At 42.8% G+C, this 24006-nt stretch overlaps 1 protein-coding gene across 1 annotated transcript in view; it reads right to left on the reverse strand.

The window, feature by feature from the left end:
• CDH4 (cadherin 4) overlaps positions 1 to 24006 on the reverse strand; it is a 185508-nt gene that overhangs the window by 94732 nt on the left and 66770 nt on the right. Inside the window, exons 3-4 of the mRNA XM_019470656.1 lie at positions 10972 to 11127; positions 4014 to 4158 (exon numbers count right to left, since the gene is read on the reverse strand). Coding sequence (XP_019326201.1) covers positions 4014 to 4158; positions 10972 to 11127 — 301 coding nt within the window. The remainder of the gene's footprint in view (positions 1 to 4013; positions 4159 to 10971; positions 11128 to 24006) is intronic.

Raw genomic sequence — 24006 nt, forward strand, 5'->3', positions numbered from 1 at the left:
CTTTATCAGCGCTTGAAAAGCAACTTCTGCAGCTCCAGGAGAACTCTGCTGATTAAGGCTGCCAGAGGGACCAGGGGAATTTCAGCTCGAGCTTGCAGCTGCATTTTTAAAACTTGGCTGTGTTCTTCATATAGAGGCAAAGTTCAAAGAGGCAGAACATTATTCAATATGAGTAAAACACGGTCTTTTAAGATACACTTTCAAACAGTGGCATGTTAAATCAAAACAACTCATGGAGCGGGAGAGTAAGGAAGAAAGATGGTGCTGTGGAAAAGAAAATCCTGCATCACTATTCCTGTTCTGCATTTTTGGAAGGGCCTGCATTTACACATTTAAATTTTCCAGCTGCATGACCTTAGGCTAGATAAACTAAAATGCATTAAAATGTTTTCCAGAGAGTATCAGAAAAGGAAAAAGAAATGCAATTCAGTTTCAGAGCCAGCACACATTTGAGGATGTATAGGGGCCAGGCTGTGACATGCATGTTCACACTATGGAGAACTTTACTCCACCAAGAATGAGCTCCTGATTTCAAGAACACTATGCTACAGTGTAAGACACTATTTCAATTAAGTTATTAGAATCTTAACCAGCAACAACAACCTATTATAATTAATAATACTTGATGATTTCTTTTCTATTCCTGTCAAGGGTTGCTTCAAGGTGACTTGCACATCGCAGAGAGCATGCTCCTTGGAAACCCAGGCATTCTGAGTGCTCTGCAGTCTGGGAAGCCCCTTCACTTAAACCCCGTCAGACTGTCTCTAATGAGTCTCTTCACATTGCTGGCAATTCTTCCAGCTCTTGGACAATCCCCTTTGAAGGACATTTGTATTTTAGGCTAAAGCAAACTTGCTTCTTCTGTGGGAGGCTAAGCACCCGGCAGTATCACACTGTGCCGCAGGTTGGAGTACACATCCTTCCTGCATTCCCATTTTCTTGGTTCACTCTACCTCCTTTTGGCTTATTCACTGCAGAGTCAGTAGTTTGCATCTTACTTGGCCACCCTCCATTCCCTGCCATCGTCAGGCACAATTTGCAGCTGTCCTACGGGGTCAGAGATGAGGCACGGCGCTCTCTTCCAGCTCACTGCATCCTGGCTGCTAAGAGGGGACCATGCTGCACTTCATGGGGCAGCATCCTCTGGAGGCACAGCCCTGCCTGCAGTGTGTGCACACTGGATGCCTTCGCTTTGCCCTGTACCCCGGGGTGTGCTGCCACAGCACCACAGAGCCCTTTCCTGTTCACTTTGAATGGGATCTGCTCTATTGATCCTGCTAAAGCCTTACAGGGGCTTTCCCTGCAGCTCAAGGTCACTGCGCCCTGCTCAGTCTGTGCTCAACAGCATATTTTTGATGGTCTTGCTCTGCATCATTTTCATGGTAGAGCTTGAGCTCCGTATGTCCCTTTTTTCCTTTTTTTAAATCTGGGCAAAATTCCTACTGACTTCAAACAGTCATCGGCTGCTCGCACTAGCTGCCCTCAGAGTCAGTATTTATTTGGGATACTCTAATACTCTAGCTACTTTTCTCATAAGAGGTGTGCAGAATTATTAAGAACATTGCAGATACTGTGGTAATCGAGTAATACTGCATTTTTAATCACAGCCATTATAAATGGGCATATGGAAGATGTGAGAAATAACAATTGTACAGGATATCCAGGGAAGCATTTTGAGTCCTCAGGCATAGTTCAATAGCAATGAAGAGCGGAAAATGAATGCTGAACTCCTGTAACATATAATAAGATTTTTTAGTTTGCTTGAAGCAAATCTGTACTTTATACATGGATATACACACATACGCATATATATTTATAAATGCATATACATATATAACTTACTGTTGAATCAATACTGAACACATTTTGCTGTTACCTCTAAGAATATGCAATGTCTTTCATTTGTCAACCATTGCCACAAACGATCAGGAATTCCGCCCACGTATTTTTTCTCTTGCAAAGGCTGGTGTGGTAGCTCCTTAGTTATTCTAATAGTCTGAAGCATCTTGAACTATAAAAAAGTTTCCAAATCTCTGCAAGATCTACGCTTAGCTAAATACATTGTCTAGACTTGTCTCTACACAAAACAGGGATACATAACTCGGAGGCAAAGGAGGAGCACGCAGACATCCACAGTAACTCTATGACCTCTCTATCCCTTCCTCAAAGACACAACATCATGTTTATTGCCAAGTACGTGGAATGAGAGCCTCAGATACCCCGATTCCCAGGAGGTTCTATAAAAGCAAAGAACAGAAATTCAATGCTAATATAAACCTTTAAAAGAATACCGATTAAACAGGAAAGAGGGGAAAAAAACCCCAAAACATCAAAGACAAATGTAATTGCTTTTGAATAAAACCAGATTGCTTTCTACCTACCTGCCTTAAAGGCAAGCACTCCAGCCTGGGATACAGAATACCAAAAATCACTGGTAGAAGCAGAGGCACAAGTATTTTGTAGGCAAAGTTATCCTATTCTGATTTAATAGCTCAAAGGCTTATCGGGATTTCAGACAAGAAAAGGATGCAATTTACTGCTTCTTTCACACAAATGAGCAGAGCTAGTTAAAACATTTGGGAACACTTTGAATATTGATCTGCCCTAGAATAAGATATAAGAAATTTGATTTGCTATGGAAATGTTGTATCAATCTTCAAACCTTGATATGCCCCAAAGTGGCCTTCAAATGAAAGCTGGAAAATCCTCCAGGAAGATGTCATTAGAGCCATCAGCTCAGGGACTTCTTGCGTCCCCTCTGCCGAGCAGGACCGGGATCAGCACTTTGAAGCTGGTACGTCACCACCCAAAGCATATTGGGAAGGGAGCTGTACCTATGCTTTCCTCAAAAGTATTGTCACGTTCTGTCCCCACTACGTGTCACCACAGCAGCCCATTCCTCACAATGCCGAAAGACAATCAATCACGACTGCGAATCACCTTGTTAAAAATAGTGGCCACTGGAGACTTTCCTATGACACCTCAGGCAGTGGAGAAGCCATGATAAATGTTTGCTGACACAAAGCAAAGTCACGCGGTATTTAACCCCTCAGCTGGCAAACAACCAAGGATAAAATGTGTCTTGGAAAAATCTCCCTCCAATTTCAGTAGACTTACAAACGTACTGGTGACAGTTTTCACAGTATAATTTCTGTTTAAAGAATGAATACACTCATATTAGTTATGCTCAGCAATAAGCTAAAACCACCCTGCTACCATATTGGAAACTGCAGGGTTACACCATGCTTAAATAGCAAATCAACAGTATAGTTGAAAAGAAAACATTAAAGACCCTTATAACTGTATTTTTCCAAGCATATAAACATGTTCATGTAAAAATCATCACTTGTATTCTGTGTACAGCTTACACCCTCACTAATTTTTCACCCATAAATTTTCTGAAATTCTACTTTGGGTTTTTCCCCATTTCGCCCTCTGTAAGAGAAGCCCATGGGGACGGAGGACGAGCCAGCAATTTCAGTGGGAATATTCCCACTTCAATAGGTTTGCATCAGGCCCCAAATAAGAAAGTATTTTCTTCACACTTTGGGACACAGACCTATTTGGAGTCTGACTCGGTGCCAGATAGTGAGTTTGCAAATGACTGGATTAAATATCAAGGAGGCAGATATTCAGCATTTCAGGCACGGGGTCAGTGAAAGGCCACTGCCGGGTTTGCTTTCAGTACTCTGTAGTTAGAATAACAGCCCTGTACATGTGTAACGAGCGTATGAGAATGGCAATACAGAGAATTACTCTACAAAACCGCTGCTTTTGCAAATTCTACATCTAGGAAGGGACCACCAGGATCCCTCTAACCCAAGTCTCCACTTTCTCTGCATCCAGAGAAAGAGATACCAGCTAGGTTGTTCTCACCTCTATCAGTCTTCCACGAAGAGCCAGCAACAGCAAACCTCTCCTACATTCCCTCTATTTCAAGAGGAGGCAAAGCCACCATGCCAGATTAATATTTGAAAGCCTGGGATAACTTTAAGACTTTTTTTCAACTGTACCTGGTTTAGAGCCTTCATCAACAGATCCATTATAGACTTGGTTTATAAACTCCGGTCTGTTGTCATTCATATCAATCACATAGATGTAAAGGTCAATAGGATTCTCCACCTTGTTTCCATTCATATCCACCGCATGAGCCCGGAGCTGGGAATAAGCACAATGAAAGCATAATATCAGCAATTGGTTTTGTTGCAGAATTGAGAGATCATGTTCTGTAGGAAATGACTTCACCTCATAAATACTTTCTCAAAATTGAACTGAGCAGGTATCTAATTCCAGCAGAAAGCAGCAACGTGGTTTCCATCTAGACTCTACACACAGTTTTTCAAAGCTTCACATAATATTAAAATAATATTTTAAAATGGCAATTGTCAGTGGAAACACTTTAACTCTGGTGTAGTGATGCTATCTCCTTCACCTGCTAATAGACCACTATATTTTAAGACGTGGTGAACCTTGTCTGACAATCTGAAAAGCAAATTTTGCTTAGTTCCAAACACAGCAAGGAAGTGAGTTTGACTTGAGAGGTTTCTTATGGGAACCTGCAGCCCTTCACACCCACAAAAACAGGGATTACTAAGTGAAGAGATTTCAGAATGGCATTAGTATTGTTTATTCACGGTCTCTAGAAACAGCAACAGCTACCGACCCCATTGCTCTATGCACCAAAAGACATTGAAAAAGTCCCTTTCCTTCAAACGATGGGAGCCCCTGTGACACTAAGAATGAAATATTTTTCTCAGGCTTAACTAAAATATCCAGTGATGAAGCATTACAATAACCAGAGCCACAGTGTTAAGTCCTCAGTTAAAGTGGAACTGCGGCTTTATCTTATTAGCAATAACCATCAGTAATAATGCTCGAAAACAAGAGCATCTGTTTTCTGAACAAAAGGGACAGATACAGCATGTCAAAATGAGTAATTAATAAAACAAAGCAATCAACAGTAGTCTGGAACAATCAGTAATCAGGTAAAAAAAAAAAGGATAGCTTTCTCATTAAAGGGAACAGATGGCTACTCTAAACGGTGTGTGCGCTGAGTGGAGCTGCCGATGTTGGCTTCAGAAAGAAAAAAAAAGACAAGTGAGGAAAGGGCTGCACGGCCCCTGGCGATGGCAGGGCAGCAGAGAGGCATCGCCTGAGCGCGAGCGCTGCAGATTTTGTTTGTCACCCCTCCTCATTTCAGCACCAATGAGCATTGCTGAACCTCCACACCACCACAGAAATCGGGGACGGTGCTCAGGACGGCTGTGTGACATCCCGCAGGGCTGGTGGGACGAAGAATGAAGGCTTCAGAGGACGTTAGCTTGGTGCAAGGGCTGGCTGGAAGACCGGGGCTGAGGGACAGGGGACCTACTCACCGCCTCATGGTGAGCATTTTGTATGATACAAGTCCCGCGAGCGTGCCGACACACACCAGCTCATGCCTTCAGAGGGAAGGAGGCCTCTCTGGTTCCTCCTAGCAGCTCCCCGGGCCATCGGGATGCTGCCGGGAGTCAGAGCTCCTGTGCCGAGGAGGTCTCTAGCTCCTCTGATGCATGACAAATAAATGTGCTAATTGCATTAGCACTGGTTTCTGTCTTTCGCTCTCGCTGTGCTGTGATTGATGCAACTTTCTCCTTCATGTATGGCGTTCAGAAGTCCATAGCTTAACAAAAGAAACTGCATGCTATTAGGATGGGCTGGATTAACATTTAATCAAGCAAAGAGAACAAATTGCCACGTGAAATGAGCTGGGAGAAAACCAGTTTTTTTAAAGGAAGTTAAGCAGCACTTTTTCTTTAAAGACTGAAGAAGTCTGGCTTCGTTTTCAATACAGGATGTACCATTTGTATTTCATGACTTGTAACGCTCTTAATATCTGCATTTCTTGCCTGCCTACAAACTGCTTTGACTCCCAGCTGTTGAGCTATCCTTCATCACATCAGATGTAGCAATTCAATAACTTTACCAATCAGAGGTCAGACCGCCTTTGAAAAAAAGTAATTCGGAGCTAAAATTAAAGTTATTATCTTCAAACTGCGGCAGCACTGGGCTCTCTCTTGCTGCATTTCCAGCAGCAGAAATGGTTCCATTCAGAGATAAAGCAGAGAGCAAAGCTGGTATCTTCCCCCTCAGATCTGACTCTCCCCCTGCAAATTTTTAATTACATTTGATAGCTTTTGTCTGAAATCTCCAGGAGTAAGGGATTTCTCAGCAATGCACATCTATCTGCTTGTTGCACTCACTAAGCACGTGCCCACAAATGTGTTACTGCCTGCACTCAAGGAAAAAAAGATTCAATAAGCAAGACTGCAGGAATCTCATCGAACCTGCGGTGACATGCACAAGTGTCACCTCTGCCCCGAGCCCAGCACCAGCCCCCGGGCTGAGTTATGGGAAGGAGCACAGTGCCTGGGGACACGGGCACTGGTGCGAGCACTGGTGCCCTGACTAATGGCTTTTGGGCAGCCACGAGGACAGCACCCGCTCCCCAAGCCCAGCGCAGCAGACCCTGCGCCTTTACGTCCTGGATTGTGCTGGTGTCTGGGTGTCCGTAGCTGCTCTTCTTCTGCCCTCCAATGCAGTTGTTACTGCTGCCCTTTCTGCAGGGCAGAAACTGTCCTGGTTTTGGCAGGGATATAGTTAATTCCCTTCCTAGTAGCTGGTACAGTGCTGTGTTTTGGATTTAGGATGAGAACAGTTTATTATTTGCATAATATCAAATGAAATACCTTGCAGAGGATTCTGAAAAATTAATACAGGTAGCTGGCTAATCTCTAGCTGGTGTATCGCTCCACTGTACACCAGCCAAGGAGCTGGCTCAATATTCTTTAACAAATATTGTTTAAAAGTATGACAATCATTGCTATCATATTCAGCAGCAGCTACCACAGGTCTCCAAGGTTTTTCTACTGACAGTTTCCAGTGTAAATGTAGCTGTTGAAATACAAATGATTCAGTATCATGATTATTGATTACACTGCAGGCTGGTGGTATCTGAAGGTAGTTAGTCAAAGTCAACACAGCGAATTGTGTTAAATATGAATATTACTTAGGCACTAATACTACTAATACAAATATACATTATCAATCAGTGACAGAGCCTTTAAGCAATAAGCATACAATGTCATGCCTAATTTCTGTGCTCTTAATTGTGATTAAAAGTTCAAATTAAGAGTATTGAGACATAAATGGCTGGCGTTACTCACTAGAACTTGGTTCAAAATACTGGAATTAGCTCTTGTATCCCTTAATTTCTAGTAAACTTTTTTGTCTCCTTGCACTTCAAACAACTCCTTCTCAGACTATAACCCACCTGTTCTGCTCCAGCCATTTCTGAGACAGTATTTTATCAGTCTGATGCTGAAGGCATACACATGTGTCTGGGACTGGATTAGGACTTACTTCAAAGTTTCCCCATAATGCACATTTCTTGAGTATCATAAGCAATGACTACTTACTGACACACTTATGCTGATGACTTTTGAAAACAGAATTTGAAAAACGTCTTGGAAAACTAACCTGCCAATTTACTATCCCTTGTACTTGCCAGACCTAACTGCAGCTTGATATGAAACTGGTGTCTGGATCAGAAAAGACATTCAGAGTCACTAATTCTGTCAGCAGTACAAATGGGACTTTGGGAACGCAGTTAAATAAGGCCAAGAGAACTCATGCATATTAAATATTACTACCTGCTGAAACTTATTTGGCATGCAATAAACATTAAGGGGTGACTATAAGGGGAGATGCAACAACACATGCTTGCTGCAGTGAGATGACAGTAAGACGGGGTGGGGGGGAATGAGCACGTGCTTGTGCTGGGAGCGTGCCCCAAGGCTGCGACCCCAGACACGGGCACTGAAGACGCTGGAGCGGCTCCCACAGCATCACTCAGTGCAACACGTGCAGTTCTGCACCACAATGTGGTGTGGGTTAAGTGGCTGCAAAGCCCTTCTCATTTTTCTCTGCTCACATTTGCAGCTGACTCTGCATCTGGGCTGTCTGCAAGGTCCCTGGAGAGTTTGTACACTGGTTTGTAGCACAGATGAGAAAACAGATGAGGCCAAAATACAGCTGAACTTGTGATCACTACCACTGCCAGTTGTGCTGGGAGGTTGACGCAGGAATGCTAGCACACACTGCACCTGGGCAGACACTGATTCCCAGAGGCATATACATCTCTGCATACATCAAATTCAGAATGATCCTCCCCCTAAAAGTTCAAGAACCATCTTGAAAATGTATGGGGAAGTTTTGCTACAGAACTCCTGATCTAATTAGAAAAAATCTGTTTCACCTTAGGGAAAAAGGTAGGTTTCATCAGACAAATGGCTTGCTAAATGCGGGGAGAGTTAAAACACTAGTATTTTAAAAATGGTAGTCCTGAAGCAATACAGATAATTATGCATAAGAAAATATGTGTTGAAAATGTGGGAGTTAATGAAACAGAACTCTTCATATGTAGCCTCACAAACACTTGCAAGTTATTATTTTTTTTTTTATAATTAGTTTTTAGATTACCTGGGAATGAAAACAGCAAGGACAACACTCGACAGTGACAGAGATGCTGAAAAGACTTCATTCTGTTTAGGACTGCAGAAAACCTGAAGCTGTATAAATGCACCCATCTTCAGCCAGAGCAGCAAGCCCGTATTGAACAAGAAGCCCATGTCCGACTGGGTAAAAGGGACCAGGGATGGTGCCTTGCAGCTCCACCGACATGGAGAGTTAACACCCAGCTGAAGAGTTAAGCTACTAATCCGAGCTAAAGAAAACTCTACAGCAGATGTCAAACCAATTTAAAGATGGCCAAGCTCCACAGTTCAGATCCAAGCCTACACCTCAGTCACTGCTCTTCCAGTACTCCGTATAAGCCTGGCTCCTATCTGCTTTTCCTTTCAGTTAGAGACTCAGCTATATGAAGTGGCATAAATACATTGACTTCTCCAAAACTTGCAACAGACAAGACTTTGGGCTGTATCCTCTTTCTGGAAGCTGGCCTAATTTTTTCCAGTTTCTAGGATTGTCCATGTAAGTTCCCGTACTAGTGTTTCAGTCATTGCTTTGTGCATGGTGTATTTATAAATCCTTTGTAAGGGGTTATTAAATGAACAATTGGTGGTTCAATAAATCATCAATCCATTGCTACTGAGGCTGAAGGATCTAAAGGTTGTTTACAGCCATGACTTAAAATGTTCTCCATCACCTTTTACTGTTCTCTAACAAAGATTTTCTATCACTCACTATTCCTGTCTATAAGGTCTCGTAACATACTTATCAGTTATTCACTCTCTATAAACAACATCTTCCTGTAATCTTCAGAGTGTGAATATGCTTATTTACATATGGATGTCACTAGTTCAAGGTTTCCGTAAGGAACAGAAAAGGCTGGAAATCCTGCGGTGCATATGAGGCAGACTTATCCAGTCACCTTTGCCAGGGCGAGAATTCAGTTTACTGAATTCACTGTAACCAGTAGGTTAAGTTCGTTATTAGGGGGCACATGATTTGTTATTATGGAGGACAAAATCTTTTTCATCTTATGTTTTTGACTGAGAGCGTCTGATAGTAGACATCACAGTGGCTCCATCAAAAGTGTTAACTTGCGTACTGTATTATTGACTGCACTGTTATAATAACTTGGCACTGCTGAAAGAATATCAACAACGCTGAGATGACACACACTGTATCTCAAATATTCCTTTTTCAGAACAACCTCTCTTCATATTTTCCTAGGCACAACAGACAAAATAATTGTTCTTGTTCACAGAGGATAAAATAATTTTCCTTCAGATCTTCTTTTACCCAGGGGAAATCTCTTTTTCCACCCAACTAAAGAGGTAATCTATTTTCTTTATCCTTCCACCCCAGTCCAGAAGCTGTGTCAACACGGTTAACTGGATACCTGATAAAGCTGACAGAACGTGCATCTCCAACGGCGCAGTTAGGAATATGGTGTCAGTGGAAGTGACCTGTACCGTTTCACTGACATTACAGCATCCCTGGGAAGGGCTGTTAAGATGCCGATAGATGTGGCTAATACAAAGCAATCCATGAAACAACATTTCACAACCGCTCCAGGAGAGAACTAAAGCGTAGGCGCAGAAAGCGTTTGAAATTTTGCAGGGCTATCATCCAACGTGCAACACATTTTTTTAGCAATTTGTGGGACTGTATCTGTTGTGCAATTACGCTGTGCAATACAGGGGCTAGGATTTATATCCAAACATAATGGCCAATTACACTCTTAAGTATTCTGCAGGTAGAGCATTTTATAAACTAAGTTAGCATGAGGCACCACTTTTGAGTGTAATCAATCTTAATTAATTTCCTCATATTTAATATTAGTCTATCTGCATATTTAAAAACCTATCTGACACACCCCCATCATACTGCCTGAACATCTCCTAGTGATTTAAAATGAAAAATGACTATACCAATTATTGCATGTTTAGCTGCAGTAATGATTCTTAAATTAGTAATTTCCCAAGACATGCTAATGTAGCGATTGGCTTCTCCTGGTTTTGGGGGGTTCAGTCCACACATAAATTTGCATGGATTTAATAAGCAGCGTGAAGGTGCACCACTTTAAACAAATGACTCTGACTCTGTGGCTGAAAAGGACATCAGTTTAATGCTGCTTTGCATTGGTTTGGCTGATTTAGCCAGGGCAGGTTACACTAAAGGAAAGCAGAAACAAAGCCAGCATCTCCATACACATACAATTGCTCCGGCAGAGCAATTGTCAAATTGAGACTTGCGCTCTTAGTTAAACCCAAGCATCTCTGCGCAGCCAGCTCCTCAGGCCTCTGCTGATACAGGAGCCAGACCAAACTGTGAACTGGGCTCTGATTTTGAACGAAGACCCCAGTCTTCTCAAAGCTGCATGCCCCTTCTTGAACCCAGCAACTCTGGTACAGTTTTGCTTTGAGCTTGTGAACCTAGATAAAACTCAAGATGTTTTATGCTTACATGGTAGGAAGCTCTTTCTTCTCTGTCCATCGGGCGAGTCACGTACATCCTGCCAGACACAGGGTCAATGCTGAAGACTTCCATCGGTGGCTGGTCGGCTCCCACTCCAGTGATGCTGTATCTGATATGGATCTCTTTGTCCTTATCGGAACGAATCTGGATGAAGTAACAAAGACAGCAATCGATAAGTTTTGGACAAAAGCCATATGGATGTTTAAACAACTTTAAAGATCTGAGCTTGAAAGCTGCATAAATGTAATACCGCTGTCAATTTTGACAAGGGAGCTGTACGCCAAAGGTTTGGGGAAGAGCCAGGAAAAGCGTATTCCACATATTTTCAGCTATTTTTCTCCTCTTTTATTCATGACGATTCTCTAGGAATCATTGAAATTCTGACTTTTTGCCTTAGATGTGGAAGAACCTATATGCACAAAAAAATGCTGTTTACATGTTATTGAAACCCTAGGCTCCTTAAAGTGTCCAAATTGTTCAGCTATACCTGGAGTCTCCCAGCCATTAATCACTTCTGAAAATGCTGTCTGCAAGCTCCCACATCATGTTCTCAGTCCCTGTGACTGTGCACACAAATACTCCCATGAAATCCGAAGAACGGGGCTGTTTGCTCCCTCTTTGTCCAACCCTGCTGGCTTGACAATGCAAGGCTGGGAAGGCCCAGTGGGACGTTACCCTTTCATTTGACTATTTGTTGAGGAAAAGCATGTTTTGCACATTGCTTTTGAAACCCCTTCCCTCCCATACCTTGAGAAGAACACCACAAACCGAATACAGCATGTTGAATTACATGAACCTTGGATACAGAGCCGAGAAAATAAAAAAGGGAGGTTAATATGTTGTCCTAGCAACCCTGACTATCTCTTTAAACCCAAATTTAATTTTCTGATCAAACGCTGAAAGAAGTTCTTGCAACAGCATGACTATTCCTGAAAGAAAGTGCAAGGTACAAATAAATTACCACCCCCTGCACCATCACAAACTGTCTTGGCAGTGTAAAAGCGACGTGCATAAATTCTTCCCTAACAGGTCTATGAATACAACAAAGTAGTGGGAAGATAATAGAAATCTCGTAGCTGAGTGCATGTTAGCATCTCTGCTACAGCAGCTGCATGCTCGGAGGAGCCTGAGTGGGCTCAGTGGGTTGCAGGAGGCCCCTGCGCCCCCCCAAACAGCCCCAATTTGGGGAGTGAAGGTCGTTTCCCAAAGGAAGAGGAGGCTTCGCTTGACAGGCAAAGGAATTGGGACGGGGCTGTGAGATGCTCTCGCACTCCTCCTGCATGTGACCTACCCCTATTTCTTCCTCTCCTGATGCAGGAGGCTGACAAGATGCTGAACGTCTTGGTGCAGAATAATATCAGATCCCCTGGCTCTGCGAATCTCCTTTGATGCCTTTTTCCAGATCATTACCAAGTTTGTACACTGTTTCCTTTGTACTGCCTCCACCAAATAGTCTGCTCCCGTTAACGGCTAATAATGGCAGTTATTACTAGACGCTGCCAGGATTGATTCTTGCTGCACTTACACTTCTGGAGCTGAAGGTCAGGGAATAGAGACAGTTTCATCTGTCTTTTCTCTACAGGATTCACTGCTCATTTAGGCTATTAGTACCAAGGAAAACTGATTGGACTTACACTGGTATAATCACTTAAAAGAGGTACTGGGGACATTGTGAAAGTACCCTCATGCTGCACACAATGGTTTACACAGGTTTTTGGGTGCCCAGTGGATATTTGTAATAGGGACCCAAGCAGACAGGTATGAATCCAATTTTCATTAGCAACTCTGTGGGTGGAAAAGAGTATATTAAAATCAAGCTTTGCTTGCACAACTGTGGTTTTAATGACAGCAACCGACTCAACAGTTCAATAACTGAAGTCCACAGTCCCCATTTTTAGAAAGTCAGCTTTCACCCTGCCAGGCAGAAAGGGCTGAAAACTGAATTTATGTGAATGTCTGTGCAAATGTATGGCTCAAGTCAGGGAGTTCAACCTCTAACCCACTACCTACATGTTTGTAGTTAGGCTTGAGGTAAGTGAAAACGTAGGAAGCCACCGCTGGACCTCCAGCTTTGAGTCACTGTGGGGTTCCCATCTTAGAAATTAAAAAGAAAGGGAAAAAAACCGGTAACTTGGGACACACAGTTGTATGTCTGTCTCTATCAATGTGTGTCTGTACAGCTCCAAAGGACTTGTAACGTGTCAGGATAAAACCAGCCCTTCACCCTTAACAAAGTTTTTCCTTAACAAAGGTGGAAGGAAAAAACACAAACCCAAGGTATCTGCACTTTTGCTGACCTTTTGCTCACTGAAGCACAGGAGCCAGGAGGGTTTCCCCAGCCCCAGCCCCAGCCCGGCTCAACTATGGCTGTGACTTGAGCACAAGCACCAAACAGCAAACCAGTCTCCCTCCAAGGAACTAAAATGGAAGCAATTTTAACCTGAATCATGGAAGGGGAGAGTCTGTTAGTTCTTTGTGGACGTTTTTCTGCTCTATTTTCTGTTGCATATAATACCCAGATCCCATTGTGATAGAAGCATTAGAAATGCATAGAGAGAGACAGAGACAGGGAAAAGGAGGCTGGATTTAAATATTCAGTGCTAAAGGCACTATATTTTATTTTCAGGAAACGCAGATTAAACAGAAGCTCTCTAAGAAAGCTATGTACAGTTTAATAAAGTGCATGCTATAGGATGTCCTTGCAGCACTTTTATTAGCATTAATAGGGTCTAAGCTGTCTGTATGTAAATCATTGCAGATCTAGGAGATGAAATATGTCGTAAGACCCACACGACTTACCCAATCACACTGAGAAAAATCCGCGAGATAATTATACTGCATTCAGCAAAACAAAGATAGGGGGAAACATGTTGCAAATATTCAGCAATGACTCATTATTGAGTCATTTCTCCTGGAGAAAAGGAGGCTGAGGGGAGACCTCATTGCTCTCTACAACTCCCTGAAAGGAGGTTGTAGCGAGGTGGGTGTTGGTCTTTTCTCCGAAGTAACAAGTGATAGGACGAGAGGAAATGGCCTGAAGTTGCGGCAGGGGAGGTTTAGATTGGATGTAAGGAAAAATTTCTTTACTGAAAGAGTGGTGAAACATTGGAACAGGCTGCCCAGGGAAGTGGTGGAGTCCCCATCCCTGGAGGTATTTAAAAGACGTGTAGATGAGGCGCTTAGGGACATGGTTTAGTGGGCATGGTGGTGTTGGGTTGACGGTTGGACTCGATGATCTTAGAGGTCTTTTCCAACCTCAATGATTCTATGATTCTATGATTCTATGATTCTATTTGTTGTTAATTGCCATCATACTACAATGGTTTGCCTGCTACCTGTACTTAATTCCATTTCCAGTAAGAATACAAGGATGTGAAGTGTTCCGAAAAATCACGTAAGAAGTAGCACTCGCCACAGAAAGTTGCGAAGACCACTGACAATGACGCGTAGTACGTATTACTACCAGAGAGATAGTCATCGCACAAAGGCACATGCTTTTTATATTGGAACATGTAATTTTAGCACTCTTAATGAGGTTTAAAAAAAAAGAATTTTTTTTACAGTAATCCTGTAACGTTTTGACCAAAGGTTTCATTTGCATAATTCCCAGGGTGCAATTTAGTACATCTTGTTGAGAAGTTAAGAACATTATCTGAATACAAGGTAAGGTTTACTTCTTTTGTTGAAACTGTTCCTGGAGCAGTTTACAATAATAATAATAATAATGATAATGATAATGATAATAATAATAATAAATAATAATAATAATGAAAAAACCTCTATTCCCAAGGAGCTCACTAGATCAGGAGAAAAAATTACTGGTTGGGGGAATTTACCGGCTCAGGAGAGAGTTACTTTTTCATTCATTTATGCCTGGGAAGTGAGAAGACGGTAACATATCCATATGATAATCTTCTGACTGGAGAACATACACATGAATTTTTTTTCATTTATCTTTCCTTTTATAATGCAGTCAAGAGTTACGCAGGGTTCTGGGTTACAGAACAGATGGCAGAAGAATAGTTTTCCTTAGCTGCACTTATACATTTTTTACTTGGAGAACCCTTGGTGCTTTGAGCTTCTCCAGTGCGAGGCATGGTACAACCCTGCGTATGATGATGTGAGCAAGATGAATGATGATGGCTGATGACTGTCATAAGAGGAATTTGCTTGTAAAGCAGCTTTCACTCTCTAAAAAACTCCTCAGGGATGGAGCTTAGATTGGATTGTTACACTGGTGAAGGAAAATGCCCCAGGCAGAAAGGCAATTTACGGTGGAAGATGTGATCCCCTCATCCTATCCTATCTCATGAATACAGGTGAAATTTTCCACGCAGGCACTGTGGGATGCTGAGCATCCTCACTTACGCTGACAAATACAAATGTACCATCTGGGAATTCTGGGACCAGCCACCAAATCCACAGAGGGAACATGCAGCGGAGCCAGGCACCGAACTTGCGTTGCCAGACCTCTGCTTGGCTGTGGCAAGCAAGGACACAGCAACCTCACAGTGCAACGGCAAAGCAGGGGGCTGCGGGGGGGTCTGAGCTTGAAGCATTGATGCACCATCCCAAATGGAGCATGAGGGCTGCAGTCAACATTCGCAACTCAGAACCAGAACACCAAGAGCTTGACTCAGCTCTCATTTCCTCAGAGTAATCCCAGGAGCAGAAGAAATCGGTGTGATTTCACAGATGAGTATTTTCCACTGCAGGTTCTGATATAATAACTAAACTGTGTGAAAATTAACATTGCAACTCTTGGGACAATACAGGGCTAAGCCCTTCAGAGCTGGCTTTCTCCTTTGTAGCAATCTCACATTTAAATGGGCTTGAAAAGCAGCCTGCGGTTGGGATACAGGACTGCATCCCGCTTTTACAGATAAAATCTTAGGGTTTGTGCATCTCCGTCAGGAGTAACTGGGTAGCTAAACTGTTCCCACAAGTTTTACTGATAAGCAAAATTTCAACTGATGAGCTCCTTTGAGGTACCAGATTTTATCACTCCGTTTTGCTCCTGTTGATCCATATCCTTCTTGTGCTCTTAGCACTTCCATTTCTCGCTGTGGGGTTTTGAATTTACAAGCCCTCTCATCCTAGCAGATGACAGAAGAACCATGGATCCCCACAACTCTCCTGTGCCAGGAGCAGAGGCAATGCAGACTATGGAAAGCTGTATGGTCACCAGATTGGAGGACACCTGTGAGTCTCTAAATTACACAGTTTTTGGAGCACGACATTGCCAGAAAAAAGTGGCCCAATGGAGATTGTTTAGATATCAATAAAGGAAATGCCTGGAAGCCTAGGAAACCGTGTGTGTAGGGAAAGGCTGAACAAACAAGGACAACTGAGCCTACAGAACAGAAGACGGGACTGTAACAACAGTATTCCTGTACCTAAAAAACTGTATTTAGAGGATTTCACTGAGCTGTACGTGGTCTGGGTTCTGCCTGTCACTGTGTGATGGTATATGTAGGTGCCTGGGAACGTATCTAGAGAAAGCAAAGCAGGCCATTTGTACTCTGTTGCATTTTCTATCCACAGAGCAAACTAGAAAATAAATTTCCTTTGAAGTTCTCCAACTTGCTCTATAACGTATGGAGTTAAGAATGCCCTTCAAAAAATACTTAGTTTCCCAAATCTCCCATAGAATACTACGCAACATTTGCACTAACATGACCTGGGGAGACTTAGACTTGATTTTTTTGTTTTATAAAACCCATTATAATTATTAATGAACACATAAAATAATGTAAATGATAAGCAGTAAGTGTCTTTTGTGATTAAGCTCTTAGCTATTTTGCCCATTAAGAAAACCAAATTAAAATAATTGAAGACTATAATCTGTCATGCATTCAAAATGCTCCATAGAAATTCAGACAGGCAAACATATTCAAAGTCTTTAAATGAGCACACTTAAGAGTCAGTCTAAGCATTCCAGGATTGGCTCATTAATTTTAGTGGAAATATTTTAATTCAGCTACTCTTATTGCTTATTGAAATCCTTGCTAAGGACTTATTTATTTTTAACTGAATCTGCAATATGTTTAAGACTCATTTGTATAAAAGTTCTTAACTCTTATTTCACAGTTGTTTTAGAAGCCAGTAAAGAGACTCATCTCTAGCCCTGTATTTCCAAACAAATTACTGCGTGCTGCTTAAAGAATCACATATGGTTTCAATACATAGATGCAAAAGTCAAACGGACAGAGAAAAATTAAGACAGATTTGGAGACCCAACCAGGTTAAGGTTACATTTACTAACTTCTGTCCCCTTTTATCATACTTGCCAATGATCCCAAGCTACTTCCCAGAAAGGCAAAAAGAAAACAGAAGATTCTCTAAAACACTTCAGCTGTCTTCAGAGAAAACTATCTATTCTGCGCCTTGCAAAGAGGATGCTTTGACATGGCAAGAGCAGCTATCGTATTTGAATAAAAGGAGTATTTCCACTAACTACAACATTGGGCTTAATAGCAGCCTGCAAGTCTTTATCCACTCTGGACAAAACGACTATCAATTGAGTTAAGTTTCCCATGGCGGCAGTATTTGCAAACAAGGTTAAGTAGAAAAAGATCTCTGTTGGCAAAGAAAGGATGGAAAGGCACATTTGTAATTGTGGATTTCTTTCTTCCCTCAACTGGGACTGGTTTCATCTCATACATAACTTTCTAAAAACTTTGTATCTAGTCTAAGATAGCCAGATAAACAGAAGACAAGCAAGCCCTTCCACACTGAAATCCACCCTCCCGTCTTGAACGCTTAAGTACACATCAAATTTCCTGGAAGAAGTGGTTTTCTCTTTCCACATATTGTAGAGAGAGAACCAGGGACTATGCTTAGACTAGATGCCTAATTTTTACACGGTTGAGGTTCACTCCGATGAATACCATTCTTCCTGCAGCTACAAACAGCATTTAGCTACTATCATTACTACTAAGCAAGAGCTTAAGTTTCTTCCTCTTCTTTAAAATACAAACCAAAGCCAAATTGTAAAAACACTCCCTTTGTCCCAATGGCTGGATGTCTCTCATGTCAGGTTAAATCTTCCTCTGCTCCAGTTGAAATCTGTGCAAAGTGATTTATAATGTATTTATTTTGATGATAAAACAGAGTAAAACTAGTATGTCAGAGAGATTAAAGCTGTCATTTAAGTTATTGATGTAACTGATGATGCAGCCTGCATTAGAGAAAGAAATTAAACTATAAAATGTTTGAACCCAAAAGAGAAGAACCTCTCACGCATGCCCAGCTCGGGCTCTGCAGCCTGCAGAGGAACCCGTTCCCTGGCCAGCTCGCCTGCTTCTTACTAGGAGGAGTTTGCTTCCTCTGCACTGACCCTGCGAGCACTTGGCTGAGGCGCTTCACCAAATGTTCAGTTGCTGAAAGCTTCCAGCGTTTCACAGGTCCTTTGGCTTTCACGCAGCTCCCTCTGTCCAAGGGCTGTTCTCCAGCGCAGTAGCTCCCTTCAGGCCAATTACGTCCACGTGGATACATTTCTCTGGAGCTTTCCCTATGCCCATCGGTAGCTTTGATAGTCTTCACTCCCTCTCTCCCTTCCAGGTTTTTTTGAATTGTTTACCAGGTTTCTTCTCCTGGATGAAAATGTAACATCGAGCAGATGGAGAACAGGAGAATATAAATTGGGCTCAATAAGGAGACCATAATGCAGTGGGAGAGAAGAATTTCTGCCTGTGATTCTGGCCGATAACCGTGTGTGACCCCATGCATAAATACGGGATGAAATGAACTTGTCAGACTCATGGTCCAATTCAAAACTATCATTATTCTGTTCGGCATAAAAGCAAAGTAACAACCCCTTTGCCTAGGAAACCAAATTTCATACATGATCAGATGAGATGCTACAAGCACAGAATACCTGGTGCACAGCAGTGCAGCCAGGCTCGGGATCTGCTGCATTTTAACTTTGCTTTTCTACCTGCTGAAACAGCAAAGAATTTATGTTTTAGCATGAGTTGTCCGGATGCAACCAGACTGAGGTCTGCAGGATTTGTGGGGCCAGTCTGCTCTACCTAACTCTCCAGTTGGGCCAATGTTTCCGAGTGGTGACTTGGGACCGACAGCAGCTAAGACGATGACAGCCCTGCCAGGTCTCTCTCTTTACCAGTGAAAACTCAGTAAATTGCAATTTGTTGCGTGGTCTTCATGATTAAATAATTAAGCAATTTTCATTACTCGCTATTATGAAGGTCAAGAAGCTAATGTGCCTGCATCGGGAACTGGCCAATGCTAATGGATCTTTCACATCTAATGGTAATTGATACGGCACAGTAATTTCTAAAGCAACATGTGCCTTTCTTCAGGCCTTTTGCAGCTGCTTCAGTTTTTAAATACTCCACTGTGGAAATGCTTCAGACTGTAGCAAGGTGAGTGAGAGGGAGGAGAGTGGCTCTGATGGGAAGGGAAGCTTAGTACGGATCAACAGAATACCACCATGTGACCAACGTCTTATCACTGCCAGAACGCTGATAGCAGAAGCAACAGAACTTGGACACTACTCTTTCTCTTATCTCTCTTACAAGAGAGCAGATTCTTCAGTGTAGTGACTGAAGGCATCCCAGTGGAGTGTCATGTGCTGCTACTGGGTGAATTTTGGCCCTGAAGAACTGAGGCTGATTCACACTGTGCAAGATGCAAGTGGCTGATATTAAGTAACTGGGACCTGAAGCAGATGCACAAGCCTTCCTCTGCTGTAGGAGATGCTCCATGACAAAAGGTCAAGGAAATACCTCTGAGAGTTCAAAACACACTGTTCTTACTACTGTGATGGAGGAGTCGTGACAGGCAAGAGATCATCCTTCATAATCTATTTATGAAGGGCTACACGCTGTTATCCTTACATAGGGTACCATCCTGCAGTGCCTTCTTGCAGCTGACCCTACTGCTGGCTGCTACAGCTATGCCTAAATGAAGACTAAGTCAAGAAAAATAAATCACAGTAGTGGCACTTTGTCCTCATTTCTCTTTGAAGGGTGTCTGTCCCGAAGCCTTATGCCGCGTCTGCCACAGAGCCAGCCTGGCAAAGAGAATCCAGCACCCTTCTGGGTAAAACTGAGCAGGAAACCCGAGTGCTCAGTGCAGAAGATAACCAAGGGCAGCAAATACTGACCTACGCAGGAGTAACCTGATCACTGTAACTAATGATCAAAGCCCCCGGCTAGTATAAATCAGTGTAGACTCACTGCCTTCAAACAGAGGCATGCTAATTTATTTCAGCTGAAAATCTGGTCCGTGGCATTTAAAAATTAAGCTGCACAGCAGAAGAACAAGGGAAGAACAGTCTTTGTACAACGACATGCAGCAATTTAACACAAGCAACGTTCCTCTCCGTAGGACAGTGAGCTCGGACACAGGGAAAAAGTATTCAGTGAGGAACAAACACACTTGTGTCCTCATGAAGGGAGCTTTTCCCAGATTCAAGGGATATAATTGGTCTTAGTATGACCTTTGCTTTTGTAATGAACTCTGGCTTTCCCAATCATATACAGCCATGCACTGAATTCACATTTTGCACAACACCTACAGATATTACTGATCGTGGAGAAGTGGTGCTGTGGCATGATTGAGAATGCTACTCTCAGCATAAAATTAAGCTTTTGGATCTGTCTGCAAATAGCTAACAATAGGAAACAACAATAAAACTGTCTAGTGTATGTATTTTGGAGAACAAAATCTGCTGAGGCTCATGCTTGAGACACTACTTTGGGATGCTCTGCAGTTCTCAAAGTCTCTCTAATAAGTTTAATTATAGGAAAAGCAAACCCATCCGTTCGTTCTGTAGGGTAGATTACATGACACAGTGTATATAGAAGTTATTTCATTGGTCAGTAAAGGGAACCACCAACTGGGAGCAGGCAGAAAATGAAGTTCTTCCTATGCACTACAGGAGCAACGCCAATGGGCATCAGTGCAGGTTTAGACTCGATGATCCTTATGGGTCCCTTCCAACTCAAGGTGTTCTATGATTCTATGATCTATTGTCCACTGAACAAAGCCAGTGTGAGATGACTTTGGTCCTAGGACTCATCCTCACATGTTATGCAGACAAAATATTGGATCCTCTACAACTTTTCCCTGATGGCCAAATTCTGCCCATGGATTGATACATATGCTTCCTTCACCAACAGGTAACAGCAGCTAAGCAGGACATCCGAGAGTTGCGTTTTCCCTTCAAGCAACTGCTGAGCAAGACACCGCGAGAACTCTGTGGTCAGGAAAATCTGGCAAGGTAACAGCAAACAGACAGAAGTCAGGCACGTGCACCCCAGCCCACACCGCACGATCCAGCACCATGCCGACACGTACACATTCGGTACAGCTACATACACTGTGCACCAGCTACCCATGCAAAAATGCTAAAGACCAGCTACAGGCACACGCTGCCACGTGCGTGCCAGCTGCGTTCGCCATCACCTACAAGTGTCGAGCCTCCCGCAATCCCCTCTCCCAGCCAGCTCTCCTCCGTCCTGGCCATCCTGTCTCATCTTCCTGCAGCTCAGCGGCTTTGCTAAGGGTCCCTCCGGCAGCTGCAGCTCCTGTACTCAGGCCCCTCTTTTCTAAGGTACCTTTCCCTCTGGCGTGGGTGCCTTCAGACTCAGACACCCATCATTTTTGCAAATCTGCTTCGTGTATTAGGGGCAGGAGACTGCCTTCTAGGAAATTTCAAACCTAGCTGAACTCTGCTCAGTTGGAACGAATTCACAGGGCTGAATTTTTGGCAAATTTTTCTCTTTCATTAACTGTACTTCTGTGCTGGTTAGATCTGAGACCTCTGCTTACTTTGACTTGAATTCACGTTAGATTTAATTCATGTAACTTATTGGTGTGCTTCCTGCCCACACACTTTTAACACAAGAGGCAGACAGGCCTGTTTTAGGACATGGTGCCATATATTTAAAAAAACCCAACAAAAACGCAATCACTTCTGACATGTTTTAGTGCCTTTTTACATCTCAATGCCATTTATGGCACATTCTGGTTTTGAATTTAACTCCCCAAAGCCAGTAACAGTCCTCAAAAGTCACAAACACGGACACAATCACAAGCCTCCCACCCCCTAAAAACCTCAGTAACAACAACCGCGTTCACATAGGTAGTTTTATTTGCAGAAAGCGCAAAGCACAGACGCCTGAACAAGCGGCTGAGCAGCCATGCTCCTGAATGGGTATCTGCAGACATACTCATGCAAGTACGCCCAAATACCGCACAGGCAGTTAGAGGGGCTGTGCTCCTGTGTGCCAGCATGCACGGCTCCGGTGCACCGCAGGTGAAATGCACTGCAATGTAGCCTGGAGCTTGATTAACTCTCCAAAGACCAGTTACTTTCTAGGATCTCAAGAGGCTCACAATGAGAAGTCTTCCTATTACTAATAATTTACAGGGACACACACGTTAATTTGCAGATGCCACTTGCCTTTCTCAGCACTTCCACAAATAGATGCGAAGTGCAAACCACTCGCTCAGATTTTCTGTGCAAACCTGCAGCTTGGCGGACTTGGCTAACAAGGATGGTGGAGTCCAGTCTGATCTGGGATGCTAATGCTCGACTGCCTTTTTAATTGCAGATATTCTGACAGACATGCTGAATTTCTTGTTTCTTTTTTCTTTTGCAGTATTATTAATTGATAATTTAACTTCTGATCTGGTGAATTACATGCAATTCCTTCACTATCAGTTAAATGACAAGTTTAGAGCAGAATAGTTTAGGTAAGCAGATTGTCAGTGCTTATGGCTGTAAGACATAATTATGTACAGCCAACTGTGTAACGCGCTTGAAAAAATTATAAGCCTAGGCACCGAAATTAACATTATTTCAAGATGAAGTTGTACAAATACAGCTGCAAAAAGTTGCCAAACCCTATTAATTTATTCCAACTGTAGTGGGTAGTGCAGTGGGGTTCCAGCCCCCACCGCCCTGCGAAAGAAAGTTTAACTATAACACACAACGATTCAAAGGCTGGATGTTTAAATCTAAACATGGCTCTAGAAAACTATTTCAGCTATTATTTATGTACTCATAAACTTCTGGGCATCAGCTGGTAACTTGGCATGATAACTCCTCAGCGTGTCAGGGCAAACATTAAACGCTAAATTACCATATGTCAGCTTAGGGTAGTTAATAATTCTACCACATCTTGGACAACTTGAAGGCTTTGCTGAAACTACTGTCAAATCAAATCTTTCCTTTGATCAATAAAGCAGCACAATGAAATACGCTATTTGTGGTGTCTGAAAGAATAGATTAGCAAAATACTGTAAATGCAACTGGCAGGGTCTAATTCCATTTCTTAACTGGAGATCCCCAATACGCACATCAATACTTTCAACGAGGCGACCCACACGAGGAAACAGCACGTGTCTGTACCTCACCTATCTATTTCTTTGTTACGTGCACTTCTGGTTTGCCACCAAACCCCCCTACAGCCCTAGAGCTGCTTGTTACCTGCAGATCTAACAGGCAGCAGTTAATTACAGGAGCAATGTTTGTTCCACACCGCTGGGTCTATCAATCGCAGCCGGAGGACTAAAATAGAGAAAGACTGCAAGCATAGAGAACCCGTTTGACCTTCTGCTTGTTTTCCAAGCTGTGTAATAGAGATATCTCTGGCAATACTAAGAATAAGGACCAGCAGCAATCTCTGGGAACAGCCAAACAAGGTAGGAAATGCAGAAATCTGTACACTGGGCTTTATTTAAAGGGGTACTACCAACCCCAAATCGCACTTCTGCTGCCACTTTAACTCTCAGTCAAGTATGGCTACAAGTAGCACATGCTACTACAGAAGTAAAACTGATTGGAAGGAAATGTTACTTCCTCTGTGCATTTGACAGCATCAATGACACATTTCAAGATACTCAACACCGGCAAATCGGGGCCAGATCATCAGTGCAGTTGTGTTCCTGCCAAAGCACCTGAAACGTAAGTCAAGCTATTTCTAGGGCTTGCAGCACATCTTACTATGAATACGCAGAAAATCTGGCGCTGGCTTCCCATAGTGCAGC

This window comes from Aptenodytes forsteri, unplaced genomic scaffold (genome assembly GCF_000699145.1).
Source record: "Aptenodytes forsteri isolate BGI_AS27 unplaced genomic scaffold, ASM69914v1 Scaffold47, whole genome shotgun sequence".
NCBI classification, from domain to species: Eukaryota; Metazoa; Chordata; class Aves; order Sphenisciformes; family Spheniscidae; genus Aptenodytes; species Aptenodytes forsteri.